General features: G+C 39.7%; 1 protein-coding gene and 1 long non-coding RNA gene across 2 annotated transcripts in view; both read left to right on the forward strand.

The window, feature by feature from the left end:
• The first annotated feature begins 1,834 nt into the window (after window positions 1–1,834).
• On the forward strand, window positions 1,835–4,428 carry LOC141793142 (uncharacterized). Its single transcript, XR_012598394.1, has 4 exons — window positions 1,835–1,871; window positions 2,618–2,761; window positions 3,330–3,489; window positions 4,367–4,428. It is a non-coding gene; the product is annotated as an uncharacterized LOC141793142 (long non-coding RNA).
• Window positions 4,429–4,439: 11 nt separating this feature from the next.
• Window positions 4,440–24,584, forward strand: part of LOC141793879 (uncharacterized) — a 46,009-nt gene continuing 25,864 nt past the window's right edge. Inside the window, exons 1-15 of the mRNA XM_074674755.1 lie at window positions 4,440–4,559; window positions 4,987–5,043; window positions 5,622–5,678; window positions 6,258–6,314; window positions 6,893–6,949; window positions 7,529–7,585; window positions 8,164–8,220; window positions 8,802–8,858; window positions 11,310–11,405; window positions 11,513–11,665; window positions 12,841–12,897; window positions 13,059–13,148; window positions 13,506–13,613; window positions 14,370–16,404; window positions 16,765–16,920. Of these exons, the coding sequence (XP_074530856.1) occupies window positions 4,440–4,559; window positions 4,987–5,043; window positions 5,622–5,678; window positions 6,258–6,314; window positions 6,893–6,949; window positions 7,529–7,585; window positions 8,164–8,220; window positions 8,802–8,858; window positions 11,310–11,405; window positions 11,513–11,665; window positions 12,841–12,897; window positions 13,059–13,148; window positions 13,506–13,613; window positions 14,370–16,404; window positions 16,765–16,920 (3,214 nt within the window). The remainder of the gene's footprint in view (window positions 4,560–4,986; window positions 5,044–5,621; window positions 5,679–6,257; window positions 6,315–6,892; window positions 6,950–7,528; window positions 7,586–8,163; window positions 8,221–8,801; window positions 8,859–11,309; window positions 11,406–11,512; window positions 11,666–12,840; window positions 12,898–13,058; window positions 13,149–13,505; window positions 13,614–14,369; window positions 16,405–16,764; window positions 16,921–24,584) is intronic.

Raw genomic sequence — 24,584 nt, forward strand, 5'->3', positions numbered from 1 at the left:
ATCTACTCTGAGCTTGAACTGTTTTTGCGAATAATAATGATAGATGATAGATCACTGAACACTGAAGGACATTGTACAATAAAATAACATCACTAAAATAAAAAAACAATACAACAATAAAAAATACAACTATAAAAAACAGCAGTGCACAACAGACAATGATGAAGTAGATGAAAGTGGCAAAATGAAGTTAAAGTAAACAAGCGATTCTGAAAAGGTGTGTTCTGAGTCTGGATTTGAAGAGAGAAAGAGAGTTCAAGTTATGGAGGTCTGGGGAGAGAGAGTTCCAGAGATGGGGCACAGAGTGACTGAGGGCCCTGCTCCCCATGGTACTGAAGCGGGCAGACGGCAAGCTGAGGTGGATGGAGGAGGAGGGTGTGAGGGAGCGGGCTGTGGACTAGGATGGAGGCACTGTGAGAAGTGAGGGAGGGGCAGAGATGGTTCATATTTCGGTGGTGATAAGCAGACCCGGTGATATTAATAATGTGTGACTGAAAGGAGAGTGTGCTGTTTAAGATGACACCCAGACTCTTAACCTGAGGGAAGGAGGAGACTTGAGGAGCTGTCAATGGAGAGGGAGAAGCTGTCAATTTTAGAGAGTGATCCTATGATGATCTTAGATCCATAGCTCCATTTATGACTTGCTGATTTTTTTTCTGCAAGTTACTGAAATTAACTTGTCCCTGTCTGTATGAACCATCGATAGAGCAAACCATGTTGATAGCTTGCTATCGCTGGTTAGCCTACATAGATCTTCTCTAGACCTACATGCCCACCAACAACCATTTTACACCCACCTTCCTGCTTTATGAAAATAAACATTGTTATGTGTAGATTTTGGTTGATTTGGAATTAATTTATCATTGTTACATACTTACTAAAATGAAGGGATTTTATTAGTTATTATAGTTCATATACCACTAATTCTTTTTCTTCTTCTTTTCCTTTCATTTTTGAAGCAGGATATGTAGTATATAATTTGAAGGAACAAAAACATTAAAGACACATACTGTTCAATGACTGACAACAATAAAGCCTTGAAACTCAAGAAACTCAATCTAGATGCAGAGTACAGAATTAGATGATTTTAAATCCAAACATGAAGAATTTGTTAGCTGTGGTTGATGTGTAACAGATCACTTAGGTTTGGAATTAATCATAATAAGCTTCTACACAAAACTGATTTCAGGATATATTTCTCTATTACTCAGAGTCAAATGAATCCAAACGTTCTGGGATAGAGGTAATAACTTTTTATACCATGCATCCTTTGTTTTTGTCTTTCTCAAGCAGACTAATCCAACCTTGATCTAACCGAAGCTGAATGGAAGTGGGACACATTTTGACTTCTATATCACAAATCTAGCCAACTGCTTTGATAACTGTTCCAATAATCTTCTGATAAAACAGGCCCTAATTATCAACATGCCATACAGGGAAGGATAAAGCACTGCTGGATGGGTTTCAGTATTATGAGAATTGTAATTAATACTGCTTATGAGGTGAGCAGTATTTGTGAATGTAGTTGAACTTACTACTTATATTATTATTATATTACTAATTATGTATTGTATTCTTATTATTACTAATATATTATTATATGAATAAATAAATACAAGGCCTGCACTCTGGTGACTTGCACAATAAATGATAGTCACGGTTGACTGAAGTGTAAAACACTCATAATGCACAATTCATTCCACACACAATTACAAAGGACAACTCCAATGGGCAAAGCAAAATTTTGCGAAATCGCGCGTCATAGCCCATCCCCCGACAGGAAGCGTGTCTAACCGGCAGCCCTGCGCATGTGCTACGGTCAATGTTGTTTGGAGTGACAGCAGGATGCAAGGAAGGAGCTACCCTCTAAGGTAAGCAAAACATTGTGCTGGAATAGCAGGGTTTTGTGCAGTGTGCCAACATCCAGCCGTGTAATGACTGAGACATCAGTTAAAATGTGCCGCTTCCGAGTTTCTGTTGCATTGGTGCAGATATCTGGGTGCTTTAGCCCCGATGCTAATGACGCTAACAACGCTAATGACGCCAATGACGCTAGCTAACGACGCTAATGACGCTAACGACGCTAATGACGCTAATGACGCTAACGACGCTAACGACGCTAGCGACGCTAATGTAGCATTACCATAGCGGCGCTTTGCAGGCTAACGTTAAGGTAAGCTAGCGGAATGGATGACGCACAGGTACACTAGTTAGTTTGGAACAGATGAGTTGAGGGAGCCGCTGCGCAGATTAGCTCTGGTCTTAGTGAACCTTTTTGTGAATGACCTTACAGTTTATGATTATAACTAATGATACAGTATTTGGAGGAGGGGATGACTCTTTGAATTTCGAGTAGATTTTGCTGATTGCATTGATAAGAATGAACTGCTATTTAACGTTATACCTTGGAGGGTCTTGCACTGAGATTTTCAATCAGTTATGGCATGAACTTTAATATAAGACATTGTGTTAAGTGTATTGTAATGACAACACATTGTTTAAATTATTTGTTTGTTTAAATTAAGCATTTACAAAACTATTGAATGGTACATGTTAGTTAACTGAGAATCTGTTAACTAATCTTGGTGATACTAATAGATTAAAGTTCTCTCTCCAGTAGGTGAGATGGCTCACATTGGAGGTACAATGGAGAGAGAGAGGAAGAGAAAACGAGTCACTCCACAACAAGATGCAGAGCAACACATTCACTCGAAAATTGATAAGGCTGGACTCAAAGAGCGTTTTATCAATCTGCACAAAGGTTAGTTTTTAGATTTTTGATTTATCGAATGTTTTTTAATTAAGTCAGCACTGCATCTGATGCATATCTCATTTTTAATGGTAACTTTGTCACGCTTTGTGGATTGGGAGAGCTGGATTATATTGTGTTTTTGAGTCATTTTGGTAATATTTTGTTAAAATTTCTGTACATACATTATTAATGAATCAGATGCTCCGAGAATAACTCCACCCTATGCTGCTGCACACCCTGAATTTTTTCCCTGCTGCAAGATCATGCCCTGTCTCAATATCAATGCAAAGCCTTTATGTCGGCATTATGATGCATCTTGTAATCAAAAGATGTCCACACTTCTGTTCATTACTTGTTGTATAATTGTGAATTTAGTAATACTCCGGTTTTGAATACTTCCAAGGCACACCAGGACTTTTCTGATGGCCCAGCATTTGGAAACCACTGCTCTTACACAATATCGTTGCACAGCTTTGCTGTAGCTTCCAGAACAATAGCTTCTGATTAAAAATATGGCAGGCTGCTGTAGTAGATGAGAAATATTGATAAAGTGTTTGCTTTTTTCCTTTTTTTAAAGGTCGAGGGGTTTTTGCGACTGAGGCTTTCAGAAAAGGAGATTTTGTGGTTGAATACCGTGGCAACCTTCTCAAACAGGACAGGCCCCTTCATTTTAGGCACTATGATGACACAGAAGCAGTGTTCCTGTTTGATTTTGAGTGGAAAGGGAAAAGTTATTGGTAAGTAAAAGTGAATATGCCCCTTCCTTGCATGTGTAATCAATGCATGACATGGGTAGTTTCCCCCTTTTTTCCATGCAAATGAAAAGAAAAATCCGAACCACTGACTACTATATTACAAACAGGACCATTTAATGTAGAGAAGTCTTGCAGAGATGACTTAAACTATTATACTGGTGTCATTTGATGCATCAAAAGGTGTGAATGACACATTCTTGAAGTACTCTTGAGGAGTTTTTAAATTATTGAGATATTGTGTACCGTGATATAGTCAGAAATTAGCATGACTACATTTTTAGGCCATGTCGCCCAGCCATAATTTGTACAGTTTTATATACGAGAAAACTTAAATGAGACATTTGATGGTTAAATATGTTTAAATGGCCATTTTTATGCTTAAACTCCTAAAACTCCTTCCTGTTCACCTGATCTCTGTGAAACTCCGCACTGAGCTGCTTCACAAGCACTTTGAATTAGAGTTCTATGTCTTCACTAGCCTCATGTAAAAGGGATATTCACTCTAAATAAAGTACAGTTTTTCAGACGAAAATTGAAATATAGTATAAATCTTCATTTTATCAGCCCTAGTAGATGTGATGCTTTCACCTCTACAATAATTCCACAAGAGTAACCTTTGTTTTGATACCAAGATTATTCATATAGGTCTTGTAATTGTATAGATTTTCTCTTTGTTTTTGCCCAGCTTTAGATTTATATCATACTTCAATGGCTTGCTCAGCTGTGAAATCAAACATTCCCTTCTCTCCAATCATTCTTTTTCCAAATTTTACATGATATTTTCAACTTTCTTACTATGCTAACCACTGCATACAAACCATGTAGGCAACTTCAACTGGACTTTGTTCTTTTTCTTTAGTCTTGATGCATCAGTTGAAGATGAGTCGCTGGGAAGGCTTGTGAACGATGACAACAAAAAGCCAAACTGCAAGATGAAAACGATTGATATTGGTGGGATGCCACATCTATGCTTGTTTGCAATAAAAGACATAACCCCAGGTGAAGAAGTAACCTACAACTATGGAAATGCAGACTGGCCTTGGCGCAAGCAGGTACACCAGCAAGTCATGGATATTTGAACAAATTAAAGAAATGTTTGAATTTTGTTTTCAATTGATGGAATTATTACAAAATGAATTGTGATAACATTTGTTTTGGTTGACTGAAAACTAATGTAACATGCTTTTCCATGATGTGCCCTGGAGATGGGTGGTATCATGCTTTGGATGCATTTAGGCCTTAAATGAATTTAACTTGGTTGAACATTTTTTTAGCAAGTGTGTGTGTATTGAATGACCCCAAAAGTTTGGTATGACTGTCCAACTTAACTAAGTTCATCATGGTTGTTTGTCTGTTAACCCTGAGTAGTTAAAATATTCCCAGACTTGACATGAATGGAGTCACCTTCATCCTCACACACTTAAATTCAAACTTAAACTCTTGTTGGTTTCTAAAATTGTGTGTTTCTTCTTTTTCCAGCAGCAATCAACACCTGATGTTTTGGAGCAGACTGTGGATGACAGTGACAGACCTCAGGTAGGAGCCAGATTATAACACACTACTCAGTCTCTCAGAGATAAGAAAGTATTGGCTATCTGTGTTGTATATAGTGGATCAGTGAGTATAAATGAGCCCTCTGCACACTCTTGGAGCAGACCAAGTAGCCTTACTCTGTAAGTTCTTCTCTTGTCAGTTATTGGGACAGATTCTGTTTGTTAGTTACCACACAACAAGTTGGTTTGTACTGAGAAAATGGTGTCTGACAGTTTCATCCAACGGGACGTCCCCAAACAGGGTTTTTTTTTAGCAAGTGTGTGTGTGTTCAAACGTCCCCAAAAGTTTGGCTTGACTAACAAACTGGTGCCTGACAGCTTCATCTTGCTGGATGTCCCCAATTAGGTTTTTTTTGCAAGTGTGTGTGTATTGAATGACCCCAAAAGTTTGGTATGACTGTCCAACTTAACTAAGTTCACCATGGTTGTTTTTCTGTTAACCCTGAGTAGTTAAAATATTCCCAGACTTGACAGGAATGGAGTCACCTTCATCCTCACACTCTTAAATTCAAACTTAAACTCTTGTTGGTTTCTAAAATTGTGTGTTTCTTCTTTTTCCAGCAGCAATCAACACCTGATGTTTTGGAGCAGACTGTGGATGACAGTGACAGACCTCAGGTAGGAGCCAGATTATAACACACAAACTCAGTCTCTCAGAGATAAGAAAGTATTGGCTATCTGTGTTGCATATAGTGGATCAATGAGTATGAATGAGCCCTCTGCACACTCTTGGAGCAGACCAAGTAGCCTTACTCTGTAAGTACTTCTCTTGTCAGTTATTGGGACAGATTCTGTTTGTTAGTTACCACACAACAGGTTGGTTTGTACTGAGAAAATGGTGTCTGACAGTTTCATCCAACGGGACGTCCCCAAACAGGGTTTTTTTTAGCAAGTGTGTGTGTGTTCAAACGTCCCCAAAAGTTTGGCTTGACTAACAAACTGGTGCCTGACAGCTTCATCTTACCGGACGTCCCCAATTAGGTTTTTTTTTGCAAGTGTGTGTGTATTGAATGACCCCAAAAGTTTGGTATGACTGTCCAACTTAACTAAGTTCATCATGGTTGTTTGTCTGTTAACCCTGAGTAGTTAAAATATTCCCAGACTTGACATGAATGGAGTCACCTTCATCCTCACACACTAAAATTCAAACTTTAACTCTTGTTGGTTTCTAAAATTGTGTGTTTCTTCTATTTCCAGCAGCAATCAACACCTGATGTTTTGGAGCCGACTGTGGATGACAGTGACAGACCTCAGGTAGGAGCCAGATCATAACACAATACTCAGTCTCTCAGAGATAAGAAAGTATTGGCTATCTGTGTTGTATATAGTGGATCAGTGAGTATGAATGAGCCCTCTGCACACTCTTGGAGCAGACCAAGTAGCCTTACTCTGTAAGTACTTCTCTTGTCAGTTATTGGGACAGATTCTGTTTGTTAGTTACCACACAACAAGTTGGATTGTACTGAGAAAATGGTGTCTGACAGTTTCATCCAACGGGACGTCCCCAAACAGGGTTTTTTTTAGCAAGTGTGTGTGTGTTCAAACGTCCCCAAAAGTTTGGCTTGACTAACAAACTGGTGCCTGACAGCTTCATCTTGCCGGACGTCCCCAATTAGGTTTTTTTTTGCAAGTGTGTGTGTATTGAATGACCCCAAAAGTTTGGTATGACTGTCCAACTTAACTAAGTTCATCATGGTTGTTTGTCTGTTAACCCTGAGTAGTTAAAATATTCCCAGACTTGACATGAATGGAGTCACCTTCATCCTCACACACTTAAATTCAAACTTAAACTCTTGTTGGTTTCTAAAATTGTGTGTTTCTTCTTTTTCCAGCAGCAATCAACACCTGATGTTTTGGAGCAGACTGTGGATGACAGTGACAGACCTCAGGTAGGAGCCAGATCATAACACACTACTCAGTCTCTCAGAGATTAGATATTATTGGTAATGTGTGTTGTATATGGTGGATCAGTGAGTATAAATGAGCCCTCTGCACACTCTTAGAGCAGACCAAGTAGCCTGAGTCTGTAAGTTCTTCTCTTGTCAGTTATTGGGACAGACTCTGTTTGTTAGTTACCACACTACAAGTTGGTTTGTACTGAGAAAATGGTGTCTGACAGTTTCATCCAACGGGACGTCCCCAAACAGGTTTTTTTTTAGCAAGTGTGTGTGTGTTCAAACGTCCCCAAAAGTTTGGCTTGACTAACAAACTGGTGCCTGACAGCTTCATCTTGCTGGACGTCCCCAATTAGGTTTTTTTTTGCAAGTGTGTGTGTATTGAATGACCCCAAAAGTTTGGTATGACTGTCCAACTTAACTAAGTTCATCATGGTTGTTTGTCTGTTAACCCTGAGTAGTTAAAATATTCCCAGACTTGACATGAATGGAGTCACCTTCATCCTCACACACTAAAATTCAAACTTTAACTCTTGTTGGTTTTTTAAAATTGTGTGTTTCTTCTATTTCCAGCAGCAATCAACACCTGATGTTTTGGAGCCGACTGTGGATGACAGTGACAGACCTCAGGTAGGAGCCAGATCATAACACACTACTCATCTCTCAGAGATTAGATATTATTGGTAATGTTTGTTGTATATGGTGGATCAGTGAGTGTAAATGAGCCCTCTGCTCACTCTTAGAGCAGACCAAGTAGCCTTACTCTGTAAGTTCTTCTCTTGTCAGTTATTGGGACAGACTCTGTTTGTTAGTTACCACACAACAAGTTGGTTTGTACTGAGAAAATGGTGTCTGACAGTTTCATCCAACGGGACGTCCCCAATCAGGGTTTTTTTTAGCAAGTGTGTGTGTATTCAAACGTCCTCAAAAGTTTGGCTTGACTAACAAACTGGTGCCTGACAGCTTCATCTTACCGGACGTCCCCAATTAGGGTTTTTTTTTGCAAGTGTGTGTGTATTGAATGACCCCAAAAGTTTGGTATGACTGTCCAACTTAACTAAGTTCATCATGGTTGTTTGTCTGTTAACCCTGAGTAGTTAAAATATTCCCAGACTTGACAGGAATGGAGTCACCTTCATCCTCACACACTAAAATTCAAACTTAAACTCTTGTTGGTTTCTAAAATTGTGTGTTTCTTCTATTTCCAGCAGCAATCAACACCTGATGTTTTGGAGCCGACTGTGGATGACAGTGACAGACCTCAGGTAGGAGCCAGATCATAACACACTACTCAGTCTCTCAGAGATTAGATATTATTGGTAATGTGTGTTGTATATAGTGGATCAGTGAGTAAGAATGAGCCGTCTGCACACTCTTAGAGCAGACCAAGTAGCCTGAGTCTGTAAGTTCTTCTCTTGTCAGTTATTGGGACAGATTCTGTTTGTTAGTTACCACACAACAAGTTGGTTTGTACTGAGAAAATGGTGTCTGACAGTTTCATCTAACGGGACGTCCCCAATCAGGGTTTTTTTTAGCAAGTGTGTGTGTGTATTCAAACGTCCCCAAAAGTTCGGCTTGACTAACAAACTGGTGTCTGACAGCTTCATCTTACCGGACGTCCCCAGTTAGGTTTTTTTTTGCAAGTGTGTGTGTATTGAATGACCCCAAAAGTTTGGTATGACTGTCCAACTTAACTAAGTTCATCATGGTTGCTTGTCTGTTAACCCTGAGTAGTTAAAATATTCCCAGACTTGACATGAATGGAGTCACCCTCATCCTCACACACTAAAATTCAAACTTTAACTCTTGTTGGTTTCTAAAATTGTGTGTTTTTTTCTATTTCCAGCAGCAATCAACACCTGATGTTTTGGAGCCGACTGTGGATGACAGTGACAGACCTCAGGTAGGAGCCAGATCATAACACACTACTCAGTCTCTCAGAGATTAGATATTATTGGTAATGTGTGTTGTATATGGTGGATCAGTGAGTATAAATGAGCCCTCTGCACACTCTTAGAGCAGACCAAGTAGCCTGAGTCTGTAAGTTCTTCTCTTGTCAGTTATTGGGACAGACTCTGTTTGTTAGTTACCACACTACAAGTTGGTTTGTACTGAGAAAATGGTGTCTGACAGTTTCATCCAACGGGACGTCCCCAAACAGGTTTTTTTTTAGCAAGTGTGTGTGTGTTCAAACGTCCCCAAAAGTTTGGCTTGACTAACAAACTGGTGCCTGACAGCTTCATCTTGCTGGACGTCCCCAATTAGGTTTTTTTTTGCAAGTGTGTGTGTATTGAATGACCCCAAAAGTTTGGTATGACTGTCCAACTTAACTAAGTTCATCATGGTTGTTTGTCTGTTAACCCTGAGTAGTTAAAATATTCCCAGACTTGACATGAATGGAGTCACCTTCATCCTCACACTCTTAAATTCAAACTTCAACTCTTGTTGGTTTCTAAAATTGTGTTTTTGTGACCACTCAGTCTCTCAGGGATTAGACATTATTGGTAATGTGTGTTGTATATAGTGGATCAGTGAGTATGAATGAGCCCTCTGCACACTCTTGGAGCAGACCAAGTAGCCTGAGTCTGTAAGTTCTTCTCTTGTCAGTTATTGGGACAGATTCTGTTTGTTAGTTACCACACTACAAGTTCGGCATGTAGTGTGGTAAACTGGTGTCTGACAGCTTCATCTAACGGGACGTCCCCAATTAAGTTTGGATAGCAAGTTTGTGCTTTTTGAACATCCCCAAAAGTGTGGCTGATTGACAAACTACTTAGGGTTAACTTGATTGAAAGTCTGTTAATAGACTTGACATAAAGCCCACTAAATAGCTTTTAATAGAATTTAAATAGATCCATTTTTTAATGAATTTTTAACTGGGCTTTTACACACTTCTGATTATTCCACTACATATGTTCCTTATTGGACTGTCAGTTCTTCAAAAAGGTCAAGTTTTAAAGGACCTTGTAAAATCTTTTGAATACGTGAGCCCACAAGTTTGTATTAGCGGCTGCTCAACGTTTTTGTTCCTTCGTGTGCACTATCGAGTTCTCATCAGCAGCTTTTCAAAAGTATTTCAGCAGTGGAGCGTTTTCCCTGCCTGATCATGTTTACTTGCTTAGATGTTTTTTGATTAGGTCCTCCTCCCTTGTTTATGTGCGTCTGCTATGGATGAGCAGGCTACATAGTAAAATCGTTTATTTTCTGTGTTTTTATGATCGTGAGTCAGGGTGTTTTATTTAGAAAAATAACCAGATTCTACTTCCCTTTTCTTTGTCTGACTTCATACCCATTCAATCTGCTCTTTGGTAATTGTAAAAACAGGCTTGCTGCGTATTGTCCGCAGAGACCTAAGCCACTTCTGGGGCAAAGCTAAAACGTGCTGCGGCGCTTCTGGTGTAAACACTAACTGCATGACTGGCTGCATATCAGCTCGAGTGCCATCCATCCATTTTCTTCCGCTTATCCGGGGTCGGGTCGCGGGGGCAGCAGCCGAAGCAGGAAAGCCCAGACCTCCCTCACCCCAGCTACTTCGTCCAGCTCTTCCTGGGGGATCCTGAGACGTTCCCAGGCCAGCCAAGAGGTGTCGCTAGAGAGATAACACCTCTCAGCTCGAGTGCAGCCATGCCAATTAGCTGCTTTTTACAAAGTTGACAAACGGCTTTATCTTTGTCCATAACTTTGCCATCCACAGTGTAGAACCCAAAATACTTCCACAAGCTGCTTCTCAGATGTTTTGGTGTTGTGACTGTCTGCTCAGGACGGCTTTGCTTGCTCTTGTCCTTAATTATTGTCCCTCATTTAGTGATAGGTCAGTAGGGCATGCAATTATAGTGAATTCTTAGTGCGCCCTAGTTTGGATCACAAGTCAAACTATATCACACTGTCAGATGCACTAATAGAGACTGCAGCTGACATTTCAAACAGGTAATTACAGCTCAAACATGAACTTTTCACATCGTGTCCCAACGAATGTTCGAAACTTGAAAATAAAATGACAGCCCTTGTGCCTATGATTTTTTTTATTTTGAAATCAACAAATATTTTCTATACTTTATATAGAAGTTTTGTACACTTCCTGTGATCTCTACAAAAGTGGTTCTCCACCTGGGGTCAGGGTTGCCAGAGAACAGGATGAACTTAACTTAATGAGCTACAGTAGAAGTGTGAATGTGCAGATTGCAGGATATCAAAACATTGCAATTCATAATCAGCAATGCAGTGCAACTTAAGTTGTCAACCTGAAACCACCAGTTTTTTTTCCTTCACATGGTGCATAGGGTCCAAGTTTGATACATTTTCATGTTGGTCAAAGGGTGTTCATGCATATATATATATGCTTTTTGTCTTTTAGCTTTTATCTGGTCCTGTGGATACATCAGTAATGAAAGATAAGATCAACTTCAGCAGCAGTCCAGGGGCAAATAACAGCCACTTTTCATCTTTCAATGTAATCACTATTACACCATTGCACATTTTTGACTGTTAAGTGTCTTGATTCAGGTAATTTTTGTTTTGCTCAACAAGGTCTTATCTAATTTATTTCTGTCCTCATAGTCTCGAATGGCCAAACTGAGAAAGCACCACGAGGAATGCTTCAATCAACACAAAATTGCAGAGGAACAGCGAAATGCTAAAGAGAGACAACATACCGCGATTTTGTTAAAACGTGCACGGCTGGCTCAAGAACTGGCAGAACTGGATGCTCTTGTGAGTAGTGTGAACACTGCTATCTGCCAAACTCTTTTCATCATGTGTATTACCAGGAGATTCACTGCAAGGGAACTGAACTTGAAGTGATTATTCCAAAATTCTGCTGAAATATTTGCAAGTAAATGTTTAATGATCAAATTAAAAGTAAATTTGAAGGTTAAGGTACTTATTCAGTTCAGTCTACTCAACCTCCTAATCAGATGTGTCACTCTGTACAGTGAGTAGCTGATGACAGCTGCAAATGTGGGGAATAAGGCTGAATTAATTAAAAAAAAAACTTGCTACTTAGGTGCTGATGTAATTAACTCTCTGTGTAGGCACAATTCTGTAGTCTTGCTTAAAGTCTTGCCCACTCTACTACCTTATTTTTATATGCCAACTCAGTTATATATACTGTGTACAACTTATGGGGTTTATACAGTTCACAATTGTCTTGTCTATCTTGTCACTGCAACTCTTTAGTCATGGAATCATGACTGTAGAAACTGACAGCTGTCAAACTGTAACATAGAGAGAGGACAGAACCAGCCCAATGGGATGCAATGGGATTCCAGAACATGTTTCTCCTTTTTTCTGCCTGAACAGTAAGCGAGAGGGACAGATATGGTTTACTGACCAAACACTCTATAATACTGATGACTATTAGAACTATTCAACACTTTGATAAAAGTATATCACTTAAAGCAGCCTTGACAGCTCCAAATTGTACTCAAGAATTGCAACTCTGAACATGCATACACACTGATTTAAAAAAAAATGGAATTAAAAGTCTTTGGTCTCTGAACTGGGGACATGTTTATTTTCAGGCCCCAATTCCAAATTGGTGAAATACCTCTGGCACAAAATATTTAAATTGGGACAACTATGTAAAGAAATTCCCAGCACAAGATTTGTGGAATGTTTGGATGAATATTTTATGTTACTTAATCTATTTGTTTCTAGTGCAAACCAAGGCTATAAATGCAATGCAGCTTCCTCACTTCATGCAGTACATGTTAATAGCTTCTAGAGACAGGATACCGTGCCTTCTTTTATGACTAGCTGACTTAAGAGCAAGGCATTATCAACATTTTGATTTTGATAACAGTTGGTTTAATATTACTGAAAGTTTTGTCATTGTAGTTGGATGGAATTTCATATTTGCTTTAGTTGATTTTCTCTCTTTTCTTCAGCTGACTTCACAATCTCCCCTGGATAATGCCATTGAGGACGAGTGTGATGATATTCAAGTATGTACAAACTTGACTGGGGCCAATTTTTACAATTACTCACATGTTCTTAATTAATCAAGCATTATAATAGAAGTGAAAGGGTTGCTATGCATCTTCCTTTTTCTAAATACAAACTGAATTTGAATATTTCAAATAGAAAGTTTGGTTTGTCTTTTTAGCCACTAGCCTCATCAGACGCTTCATTGGCGGATGAATCATCAATGGCCAGTGATCCAGTGGACAGTGGAGAGCCAGCAGCAATGTCAAAGGTGACACTACTCCATTTTAACTTTAGCTTGTTATTTGGTTTTCAGCTGTTTTCCACAAGATGGATGACATCAGTGTTATCATTTGGCATCATAAATAAATACATAATTCTATTTATCACTATTTTGTCGATTTTATAATGCTGTTCAGAAATAAACCTTCTTCTTTATTTCCATAATTGTATTATCTGGGATGAGGATAGAAGTGTGATTTATTATCATGGTAGTGAATGGAAATGGTCATAAATCATTCCGCCAAAACACCACTATCACTAACTCTTACTTTAAAAGGTCTGTATTGCCTATTGTTTTATACAAGATTTATTCATACTGGAATGCTTTTATCTTTTTGTTTGTCAGACAAGAGCTCCTGCTATGTGTTCGTCATCATCATCATTGTCAGCTTGTCCGAATTCTGAGGATTTTTCAGCAGATGACTCTAAATGGAGGTCATTAAGACAAAGAAAGGTATTCTCCTGCAATAATAAGTCAAGTTGTAACAGTATACAGAAGTCCCAGTTTGGTGTGTACCTTAACACATGGATTTACAATGAGTTTGGGTCATTAATGTTTAACTGGCAGTAGTGCAGTTAGTGTTTTTGACCTACTTAAATATGAGATTTTTTTAATTTGGTGTAAAAAAGACAATAAAACAAAGGACTTTTTTTTTTAAATGTTTCATTCAATTGATTGCCTTTTAAATACAATAACGAGACCAAGCAAATAAATACAGATTATAGAGGCTGATACTAAAGCCACGGAGAACAGAAATGATTTAAGCCCTACTTTAACTATCAACTTATGGTTATTGGTTTGAATTTAGCAAACCTAAAGTCTTCAAAAAGATTGTTTTGCAGGTGGAGAGCTTCGAAACAAAAAGCTGCTTCACCTTGTTTGGGTATGCATTAAGCAGTGAGCATAGATTAGAATGGTAACGATCTCACAAATTCTCTTGCCATTTTACAGCCAAGTGTATTCGTCATAGGAATTTGTAAACCAGACCACAATGTCTATATTCACTTGGTACAGGATAAACACCTGTACTGTTGCATCCTGAGTCGTAACAGTAGTGTACAATTTGATGTGTAAATTATCTCTTATTTAAATAGAATTTGGTATATCTACCCTGTTTTTCTCATATACAGCTAAAAGAGAGAAAGTTTATGTAATAAGAGTGCAATCGATCAACACAGCGCAGTAACCTTTGCATTTTTTTTCCTCAAGGCCCCTGCATATAAGGAAGATTCCCTAGATGAATCTGATCACACAGACTATAATGATTCAGACTACGTTCCAGACTCTGTGTCTGATGAGGACACAGAAATCCATCCAGCTGCAAAAAACCTTCCGCTATCTCTGCAATATCCCCTTTTGTCTTCAGCAAGTCAAGCCACTGATTCTGGAACTCCTGTGAAAAACCCAACCAGAGACAACCCTGAGAAAAGGAACTCCAACACTCCAAGGAAGAGAAAGAGCTCATCTCCTCATTTAGAGAAGATAATGTCAAGCACTCCAAAGAAAAGCAGAGTCCAACATCTTTCTGACTCAATCAAAGTATGTCCTCCTTCAAAGTCTGGAAGTCGTCGAGTGTATAACAAAAGAAACTACTGTCTCTATTGCCTCAAGCCTTCTTCAAAAATTGCACGACACCTGGAAGCTGTGCATGGAAATGTAAAAGAGGTTGCCAGAGCAGTTCTATTTCCAAAGAACTCAAAAGAGAGACGTAATGCATTAAATATTCTGAGACGACGTGGAAACTTTGCCTATAATGCTCAGGTTGTGAGTAAGGGAGCAGGAGAGCTCCAGGCCTGCTACAGACCTCGAAAAGCCAGATCTGCTGTTGAGTTTATTCATTGTTTTCATTGTCAAGGACTCTATGCCAAGAGGACTTTGTGGAAGCACATGAAAATCTGTCCAGCACGAGAAGAAACCGATGATGAATCCAGGACTGGGAAGCAGCGAGTTCGATCCAAATGTGCCCTTAAAACTGCTGTTGTCCAAGAGATTAGTGAGGGCTTGAAAAGTGTGATTTCCTGCATGAGCTATGATGAGGTCACTCAGACCATCCAAAATGACAAACTTCTGTTGCAGTTTGGTCAACACCTCTTTGATCTAAATGGGTCCAGAAAGAACCGACATGACTTGATTAGACAAAGACTTCGAGAACTTGGGCGACTATTAGTAGTTGCTCAGAAGAAAACTCCTATACGGAAAGCAGAGGAACTCATCTATCCATCCAACTTCAACAGAGTGATATCTGCAGTGAAAGAGTTGGCTGGATACAACACAGAGAACAACACATTTCAGACACCTTCCTTAGCCCTAAAAGTTGGCCACAGTCTGGGTGTACTTTGTGAGCTGGTGGAGACTGAGAATCTGTCCACAGTTGACAGGGATGACGGCCTGGTGGAATATGCTCGCGAATTCAAGACCATTAAAAAATTCAGATGGAAGGCACTGATAACCAGAGGTGCAACAACCACTATGAAAGAGTTGAAGTGGAATGCGCCACCAATTTTACCTTTCACTGAAGATGTCAAATGTTTGGACTCTCACTTAGAGAAGGTTAAAGATGTTGCTGAAAGAATGCTGAAACTGTCTCCCTCTGCACACAGTTATGCAACGCTTGCCAAAGTAACGCTGGCACAGGTCATTATTTTCAACAGAAGAAGAGAAGGAGAGGTGTCAAGAATGGAGCTGGCCACTTTCATGGCAAGGAAAAAGTCAGAACTCAATGCGGACATGGAAGCCTGTCTCACCCCTCTTGAGAAGAAGATGTGTGATTTCTTCACTAGAGTAGAAATCAGGGGAAAACGAGGAAGAGGAGTCCCAGTGCTGCTAAAGCCATCAATGCTGTCAGCCATGGAGCTCCTTGCTGAAACTCGTGAGATGTGCGGAGTCCTCAAAGAGAACATATACATGTTCGCTAGACCAGGTGCCTTGTCTGCTTATAGAGGGGGAGAATGCATCCAAAAGTTTGCAAGGGAGAGTGGTGCTAAAAATCCGGAGGCCTTAACATCAACAAAGCTGCGAAAGCACATAGCTACCATGTCTCAGGTACTCAATCTTCAAGAAAATGAATCAGATCAGCTTGCAGACTTTCTCGGTCATGACATTCGTGTGCACAGGCAGTATTACCGCCTGCCACAGGGAACGCTACAGCTCGCCAAAATGAGCAAAGTGCTTTTGGCAGTGGAGAAGGGGACCCTCTCACAGTATAAAGGTCAAGCTCTTGATGACATTGAGATTAACCCTGAAGGTATGGATGTGTGTATATTAGTACAACTAAGGTTAGATAAACGCCATGGTTATTATCCCATGAGAAATGCATCATCACTGCTCTTTACCTGTACTATACTCTTTGTACTGTATTTGGTTATTTAAGTTTAATGATGAAGAATTGTAATAGTCTGTTTCACACTGGAGGGATGCAAATTTAGTCCATCAGTTATTTTTACATATTTTTCCTCATAGGCATTGTGTATGATCATGTTATTTACAAAATTATTTTGTGTAAATGTATAACTTAAGTAATGCAGGAAGTCCATTGAGAGTTTTTGTCTCAAGGCTACTTTTCCTAAAGTGTCCTTTTTGTACTTTTCTGACATTGTCACTTCAGAAAAAGTTGACTGTTCACAAGAACCAGATGTATCAAGTGATGAGGATGAGCTTGCCAATGTCAGCTCAGCCATAGAGACCACAGCTGAGGACGACCATGAGGCAGAGGTCACATCTCCACCTCTCTCCACTTCTTCTGATGCCTCTCTAGATCAAGGTAAAAATGAAATAGGAATCATTTTTTGTACTAAGTGACAGTAATGTATCCAGTAAAACCCCAAAGTTGGGTATGACAGAATATACACAGTAGTCAGCTGCTGTAGCCATCCTATAGCAGGTTGTTGTTTTGGAGAACCAGGTGGGAAGTAACAAAGTACAAATACTTTGTCACTGTACTTAAGTAGATTTTTCAAGTATCTGTACTTGATTGATTAATTTTTGACAACTTTTTACTTTTACTCCCTACATTTGAACACAAAAACCTGTACTTTCCACTCCTTGCATAGTTAAAAATAACCTGTTACTTTTATTCAACTTCCACGGACATGACAACGCAGCTTAAAAACGACAGAAGCAGAGTTGTACTGACTTGTCACCTGATATCACATCACAGCTCCACAGTGACTGACAGCATCAGACAGAAAGCTGTGGTCCGGTCAGTCTTCAGCAGCTTCAGTCTGTTCAGTAATTTCTATCTCCAGTAGAGTCATGTTACCTTCACTGTCTGTGGGATAAAAAAGCTCTGTCACCTCTTGCTGCTCCTGCAGCTGCATGGGATGTCAGCCTAAAAATATGATTAAGCAGATTAAAGTTTTCAATTGATTGACAGCACTTTTAGTTTATTTTTCATTTTGCCAAGTTATCAAGCAAGTATTGTGTATAATTAACATAGTAATCATTTTTACTTTTGTACTTAAGTAAATTTCAGTGTGTTTTTTTTTTTACTTTTACCCTTAATTAAGGAGTTGGATAACTTTTTTTTTCCAACTTTTACCAGTGACTTTTACACAAGTATCTGTACTTGTTAGTACAGAGTGTAAGTACTTTTGCCACCTTTGTGGATAATTAGTAAAAGTAGTTAAAGAGCATATTGAAGGTTCAATTTTTTGTAAATTAACACTTACCATTGTCAAATAATGACTGTAGAATAAGTCAATCATTGATTTTATGTGTTATACATCGATAAAGGGCGACAATTAGAGGAAGAAGTGGCTGTTTTCGGCATAGCTGTTCAAAACACTCTTTTTTTCAACATGGTGTCATTTAACATCACCAAAGGAACTCGCGTCACTTCACTCCGCTGTGAGCCAATATGAAAAACAGGTGGTAGTGAGTGAGAGCGGACTTTAGGGGTCGATTTTATTGTTTTATGATTGAATTTGGCCATTCATTAAGGCGTTTCCTTTAACTGCATTTGTGATGGATACAGATAAATTAGCTTAACAGGACATGGAGTCCTCTTTTTTCCCCAATAGGAAGATGAATGGAGTTAGCTTTGTGCTCGGATTCACTTTGGGCAGGTGAGAAGACAAGACTTTATTTCTGCATCGGTCACCACAACACGGTTCTCTGTGGTGCTCATTTTCGTGAGGATTTTGTGCCTGGCGATATTATGGAGTTTAGGATGGGATACCAGAGCCAGGTCCAGGTGTCAGACATGGGTGCAGTCCCATCAATGCAAATCGCTTCGCTGGCGGCAGCAGCAGCAGCCCGAGCCCAGCTCCCAGTGGCAGATGACGTAAAGACAAAGTTGTCAGAGATTCAGCCCGACAGAAACGTGAGCTGAGCATTGTCTTGTTTTCTGACTCTAGATTAGTTGATAGAGCGCTGATAAACCTCTGTCTTTCTCTATGTGACACATTATAACAGCTGCTTATTTTTTAAGTCAGCTGATCTTATTTAAAACTGTTGATGTGAACACAGCATTCGGCTACATATCACAAGCAAACAGCGGGCACTTACCGGTACAGCTGCTCAGTTCCTCTCTGCTTCTCCTCGCTTCTCCTCCGCTGCTCCTAAGGCTGTTATTCCATCCTATTTATCTTGCCAAACAAGCTCATAATAATAAGTCTGAGGACCATAAGAATGCAGATTTTCTTCTTCTTTATTGACAGGAGTAACAGTCTGATCCATGTTTATTAATGTTAAACAGAGGCAGACTCAGAGTGACCCCCCTGAGTGAAGTTGCATTCAAATGCTGGTTTTTAATGCAAAAGTAAGAAAAATTATACTACAACGTCTTCAGGAGACTCTGTGGTTTCAGAGTTTCTTTCAGAATATTGTTTTTAAGGTTTTTTACTATACATTTCTAAATGGTTGTCTTTAACCAGCAATATGCCCTTTAACATGCCTCATCCATAATTTATTTATATAAGTTCAAATTAATTTACATGTAATTTAAAATCACAAACTATGCCCCTTTTTTAGGAGTGTTTTAAAATTGAAAACTAGTGTAGTAAAACCTATTCATGGTCTTCCATTATTTGTCACTTGACCACTGTTGACCTTGCACATTTAACATTGGTACTGACAGAAAGGTAACTTGACATCACCTTTTTTTCTTTTCTTTATAGACATTTCACTGACACTTCCAAACAGAGACAACTCTAAACGTAAGTGGGATGACCGTGAGGTACGTGCTGTGGAAAGACACATGATGGACTTCATACGCACTTGCAAGGTACCGCAAAAGATTGACTGTCTGCGGTGTATCAATGCAGAGCCCGTCGCACTGAGAGATCGCAGCTGGACTGGTGTAAAAAATTACGTCAGAAATCGAATCACTGCCTTGAAGAGAAGGGTTTGTGCTAAACAATAGTTTTTGTTCTTTACAAAGCATTGTTCATTTTATATTTCTCTTTTGGAAGAAATGGACTCAGTTTGTTACTTGGACTAATGGACAAAATCTTGAACTCTTGTTAAAATGTACCCTAGTAAAGTATACTTGTTGGTGTACACTGATAGTTGAAGTGTTCTTGTCATCTCAAGCTGTTTCTGTTTACAAAATAGTAGCACTTTTGAGGCTGGCCCCTCCTGTTACCTAAACAGCAACTTATGGAGCCATTTGTATGTGTCTAACCATGTTAGTAAAACATGTTTTGACAGCAAAACTTAGTTTGTTGTGTGATGTTCATTTTCATGCAAATTTGATTCTGGTGAAAATGTGGCTAACATATTGAGTCTAATCTTATTTAGAACAAATTGTTTCCAGTAGAATTTTATTGAATCCCAACTGTTGTTGATAGTCTTACCAACATAAAACGTGTAAGTATGGCAAGGATTGGTCTTTAGTTAAGCCATCATCCTTCAGTTGTTTTGGTTTCTGTTGAAAAAGTTAAGTAAGAATAAGTTTCTTAAGATATGTCAAGAGCTACTCAGGAGCAGTGTTGAGACTGATTTTGAAGGTTTTATATTCTCATAACTCAAACATAGCAACAAATAAATGCTAAAATTACTTGCATAGACTTCTGTCCCCAAAGGACTTTGAGGCACCTGAAAGTGACTTTTATGAGTTTGTGTATCTGTGTACAGTTAAAGTCCCCAAAATTGACATTAAAATTATTTGTCCTCAATCTCAAGGTAAAAATTCTAATTGGACAAAAGTTATTTTAAATGAAAATCTGAGGTGATTTTCATAATCTAGATTTTTCTGGTGATACATCCCACTTGCTGGCATCTCTCTAAACCATTCAGAAAGTGGTGTTCCCAAAAGTAGGGTGTTTTCATGTGCGCCCCCAAAGAGGACATAAGGCAGTATGTGTGTGTGTGTGTGTGTGTGTGTGTGTGAACGTTCTATAATCCCTAAAGAAAAATACCCAGGAGCCGGACTCAATGTTAATCTTTTTATCAATGAATTAAACTGCTGTGCAGCCCGTGCGTATTTCCCGTTTCAAAATAAATCACAACCAAATTAAAACAACAATCTCAATGTTCATAAAAACAAAATCATGAAAAAGTTCCCAACTAACGAAAAAAAAAAAAAGCTGTCCTTCTTCACACTATTTTAATCAGTCCTTTAATTCAGTTTTTTTCCGGTCCTCTTAAGTCCGGAACACATAACGACATTGATCCACAAGACACGAAAGATAAATCTTAAGGAAGAAAAAAGGTAGCCCTAAACAGGCAAGTGATAACCAGGTTACCGGCATCCGTTCAGTGCTGGCGCACAGTCCTGTATGAAGCCATCCACGGAAGGATCCAGAAGGATCAAGTGGGAGACTGTTTGGTAATAAAAGTAACCTGCACCCCCGGTGTAAACCTCAGATCGTTGCTGAAAAAAGTAAGTCTGGAGCCCTGGTGTCATCTCATTCAGAAGCATGAAATGCTAGCATGCTAGGCTAGGCTATGTCTTTGCCATAGCAATTACTGCACATTTTTTTGAACTCACTAGAACAATCTACCACCTCCGCGACACAATTTTTTTGTTGTTGGTGGCGGTGGCTAAAAAGACGGATATTAAAAAGAATAGGATGAGCCCGAACACAGTTTATGAGCTTTTCTGTATCCAAGACGGAACTAGGAACCTAAGTTACATGTGTTGTTCCTTAGGGCCCGCTCGGTCGAAGGACATCTCGACTTGCTGCTGCACAGCGTCATAGCTAATTACCATAAAGTTGACCGAGGCTCAACTTCTCATCTGGTGCCTCTTTTGACGCTTTGGCCGCTTAAGCCGCTTTAGCAGCTTTAGCCACTTTAGCCACTGTAGCCACTTTAGCCGCTCAGGGCGCTTTGGCCGCTCAGGACACCGTGCTCTCATTGAAAATGAATGAACTTCCGGCGTGCTTGCCGCTTTTGCTTCTTTTGCCTCTTTTGGCGTGATACACAGTAACACAGTAATTGTACTTTGTTACATTACAACACTGGCTGTAGTATAGTAGAGCCTTGTCCAGTGATAAAACCAAAATACTTAGTTTCTATTAATTCTTCTGACTGCTCTCATTTAAATGTCTGCCAGTTATGAGGCTTTTTCCACCACATTAACAGCGGCTCGTCAACTCCCGATGTTCTTCGGGATTTTTCTTTAGCTTTTTCCCAATCAAGTGACACAGCTTGTATCATTCTTTCTGACTGTGCGCTAAGGTTTGAATTGAGATGGCTGAAGAGAAGACATTGTGTAAAAGACCCATTAGATGGCAACACAGATGCATACACCGTTACACAAAGGGTTATCAGTTAATGGAGCTGATGGTAAGGTGTGAGAGATGAAAGCAGAAAGGCACTGTGTGGGTCTGAGTGAGTTTGTTATCCAGCCTTTGGATTGAAAGTTACATGGTGAACCTGCCTTACATCATAACTCCAGCTGTCTTCTTCACCTCCCTGATAATCCAGCTCAACACTCTGCATGCAGTGTGAGAGCTGGACTTTTATATCCTCATTTAAAGTGTGTTTTCTTCTTTAATGAGCCACCTGGAGTTCTTTCCTCTCTGGTTTTTACCCACCTTTGAAGGCAGGGCAGTTTGATGTCACCTGAAATATACACAGGCACACACCGGAGGAGCTGATTGGTCCACAGGCAGCCTAAATGACGACAGCTCTGCAGATAGCATCTCGTGGAGGGTCAGAGTCATTTCTCTGCATTATCTGTGAAACACCAAAAAGCTGTGCGGCTGTTTCCTCTGAGTGCCAGCTACAGCTGCTAACAAGCACAACAAACTCCCACCAACAGGTGTGTGCAAACACCTGGCTCTGTGCATCAGCCCACACTGGACTCTGAGCACAATACAGAGGATGTGTCTGAATGTGTGAGTGTGTGTTTGAGTGTGTGTGTGTGGAGTAGCTGGAGGAACTGCAGATGTGTGAGTTTGAAGGGAAATGTCATCACCGTGGCCTTTTTAACAGACCAAACCGAACCCACACACACTTTGTTGTGAAGCTGAGAGGGAAGAGAGTGAAAGGAAAACAGTTTGTTGTGTTTGTAAAAAATGAAGAAATGATGAGGCTCACTTGCTTTTCTCAGTCAGGATGTTCCCCTGCAGACCTTGGTTGTGAGATGGTGAATGTGGTGTGTGTTTAAAAGGTGTTATCAATCCACACTAAGAATGTGTGTGTCATCTCTGCTGTAAACATTGGCCGTTTCATGCTCTCTGTCCTGAGGTCCTGCAGAGGAGCACAGGAGTGTGTACATGCTGCAGGTCGTCCTCTGGATAAAATAAGATAGGATACACCTTAGTTCGTCCCACAACGGGGAAATTTACAGAATTACAGCAGCAAAGAAAGTGTAGAATGCAAAAATCAAAATAAGAATATATAAAAAGAGTGATTTAATAAGTGTCACATAGAAAAAAAAAAAGTCCATCAGAGACAACGGCTTGGCCATTTTTCTCCTGTCAGCCTCCACCTCCACAGGGTCCAGGACTGAACTGACGTTAGCCATGTCTGTGCATAGCATGATGCTACCCTGCCTTCTGGTATTCCCTCTGGTGCAGGGTTAGCACAGCTAGCTCGTCCATCTTATTGGAGATAGATCTTACATGCCCCGTAACCATGGATGACAGGACAGGTCGATGTAACTCACACCGCAGTACCAGCATATTGTCCCCCCCTCCTTCTCCTCAGCTCACAACAGTGGGGGCTGGCCAATAGAGGGCGCTCAGGCGTTGCCGCCACCACCACCAACACTACCTTGAGTAAGATAAAATTAAAAAAAAAAAAAAAGAAAGAAGAAGAAGAAATAATAAAATAATACTCTGAGATCTATGAATGTATATTTTTGAACAAGCTAGATAAATAATATATAATTAACAATTTTATAAAGTTGTTTCATTCATCTGTTTAATTGGTGACTTGTTTCCTGCCTCAGGTGCAAAACTCTTTGGCCATAGACTTTTGTTATAAGCTGAACATGCACAGTAGCTTCTCTTCAATACAAGAGATAGAACGAGGTGTGGGTGCACCCTACCTGCACCCAGAGCTGAATGCATCTTGATTTACATATCAACACCCTCCTGCCAATGTCACAGACGTCAGTCACAAAGTGCAGCTGATTGACAGGTTGAGCTGCGGAATTTGGAGACAATCAAAGAGACGCAAAACAGAGAGAGAAATGAATAATGCAGTTACATCACTCCAACACCACCTTTAGAGGAGGACACATCAGGTGAAGCTTGATGTGAAAGGCCAAGGCCCTAATCAGACGGACATCTCAATCACTTCACTGTTTTCACTTATGTAAATACACTGGTGGGACACATTAATAAGTGTTTGCTTGCTTTTTGATAAGTGTCTATTTTGAAGTTATAGCTCCCCTGGAGAAAAACTGCCAGCCACCACTGGCTCACAGGGAACATTGGACATAGCACTGGCTAGCATTGACATGCTACGGGCTGCTAATGACTGATTTGATACTACTAACTTACTATTGCAACCATGGTTACACGTAGGATCCCCAAACACAGTGTCCATGGCCAACAAATGAGATGTAAAAAAAATAAAATAAAATAACAGTAATGGCAGACTCCACATACAAAGAGAAGTAAACAAGAGAAGAAAAGCAAAGCAGACTGTGTACATTCAAGCATGTTTTGATTTCTCTTATTTTTCTGTGGAAATTACAGTGTATCAGATCACTTTGTGCCAAAAAGTTGAAGGTAAATTGAGTTTAAAGAGGGGGTGTTTAGCTTTCCCATATTTTAAACATGGATATATAGTAATGAAGCTGGGTTTTCAGGCTGTGCGCAGATTTAAAAACCTCTATGTGTCTATATGTTTACAAATCCCTGAACTGATCACAATGCTCTGTTCTAAAAAAATAACCAGATCTGCACCAAATCTCCACCAGGCTTGGTGAAATGCTGAGTTCATCACACGAGGATCTCCTAACTGATTCATGACATGTGGAGGGACGGGCCTCCAACACCAAGGTCTGCCCATAGCTCCACCACT

Source organism: Halichoeres trimaculatus, unplaced genomic scaffold (genome assembly GCF_033239565.1).
Source record: "Halichoeres trimaculatus isolate MK-OKI-2021-1 unplaced genomic scaffold, fHalTri1.1 fHalTri1_scaffold_7, whole genome shotgun sequence".
Classification (NCBI taxonomy): Eukaryota; Metazoa; Chordata; class Actinopteri; order Labriformes; family Labridae; genus Halichoeres; species Halichoeres trimaculatus.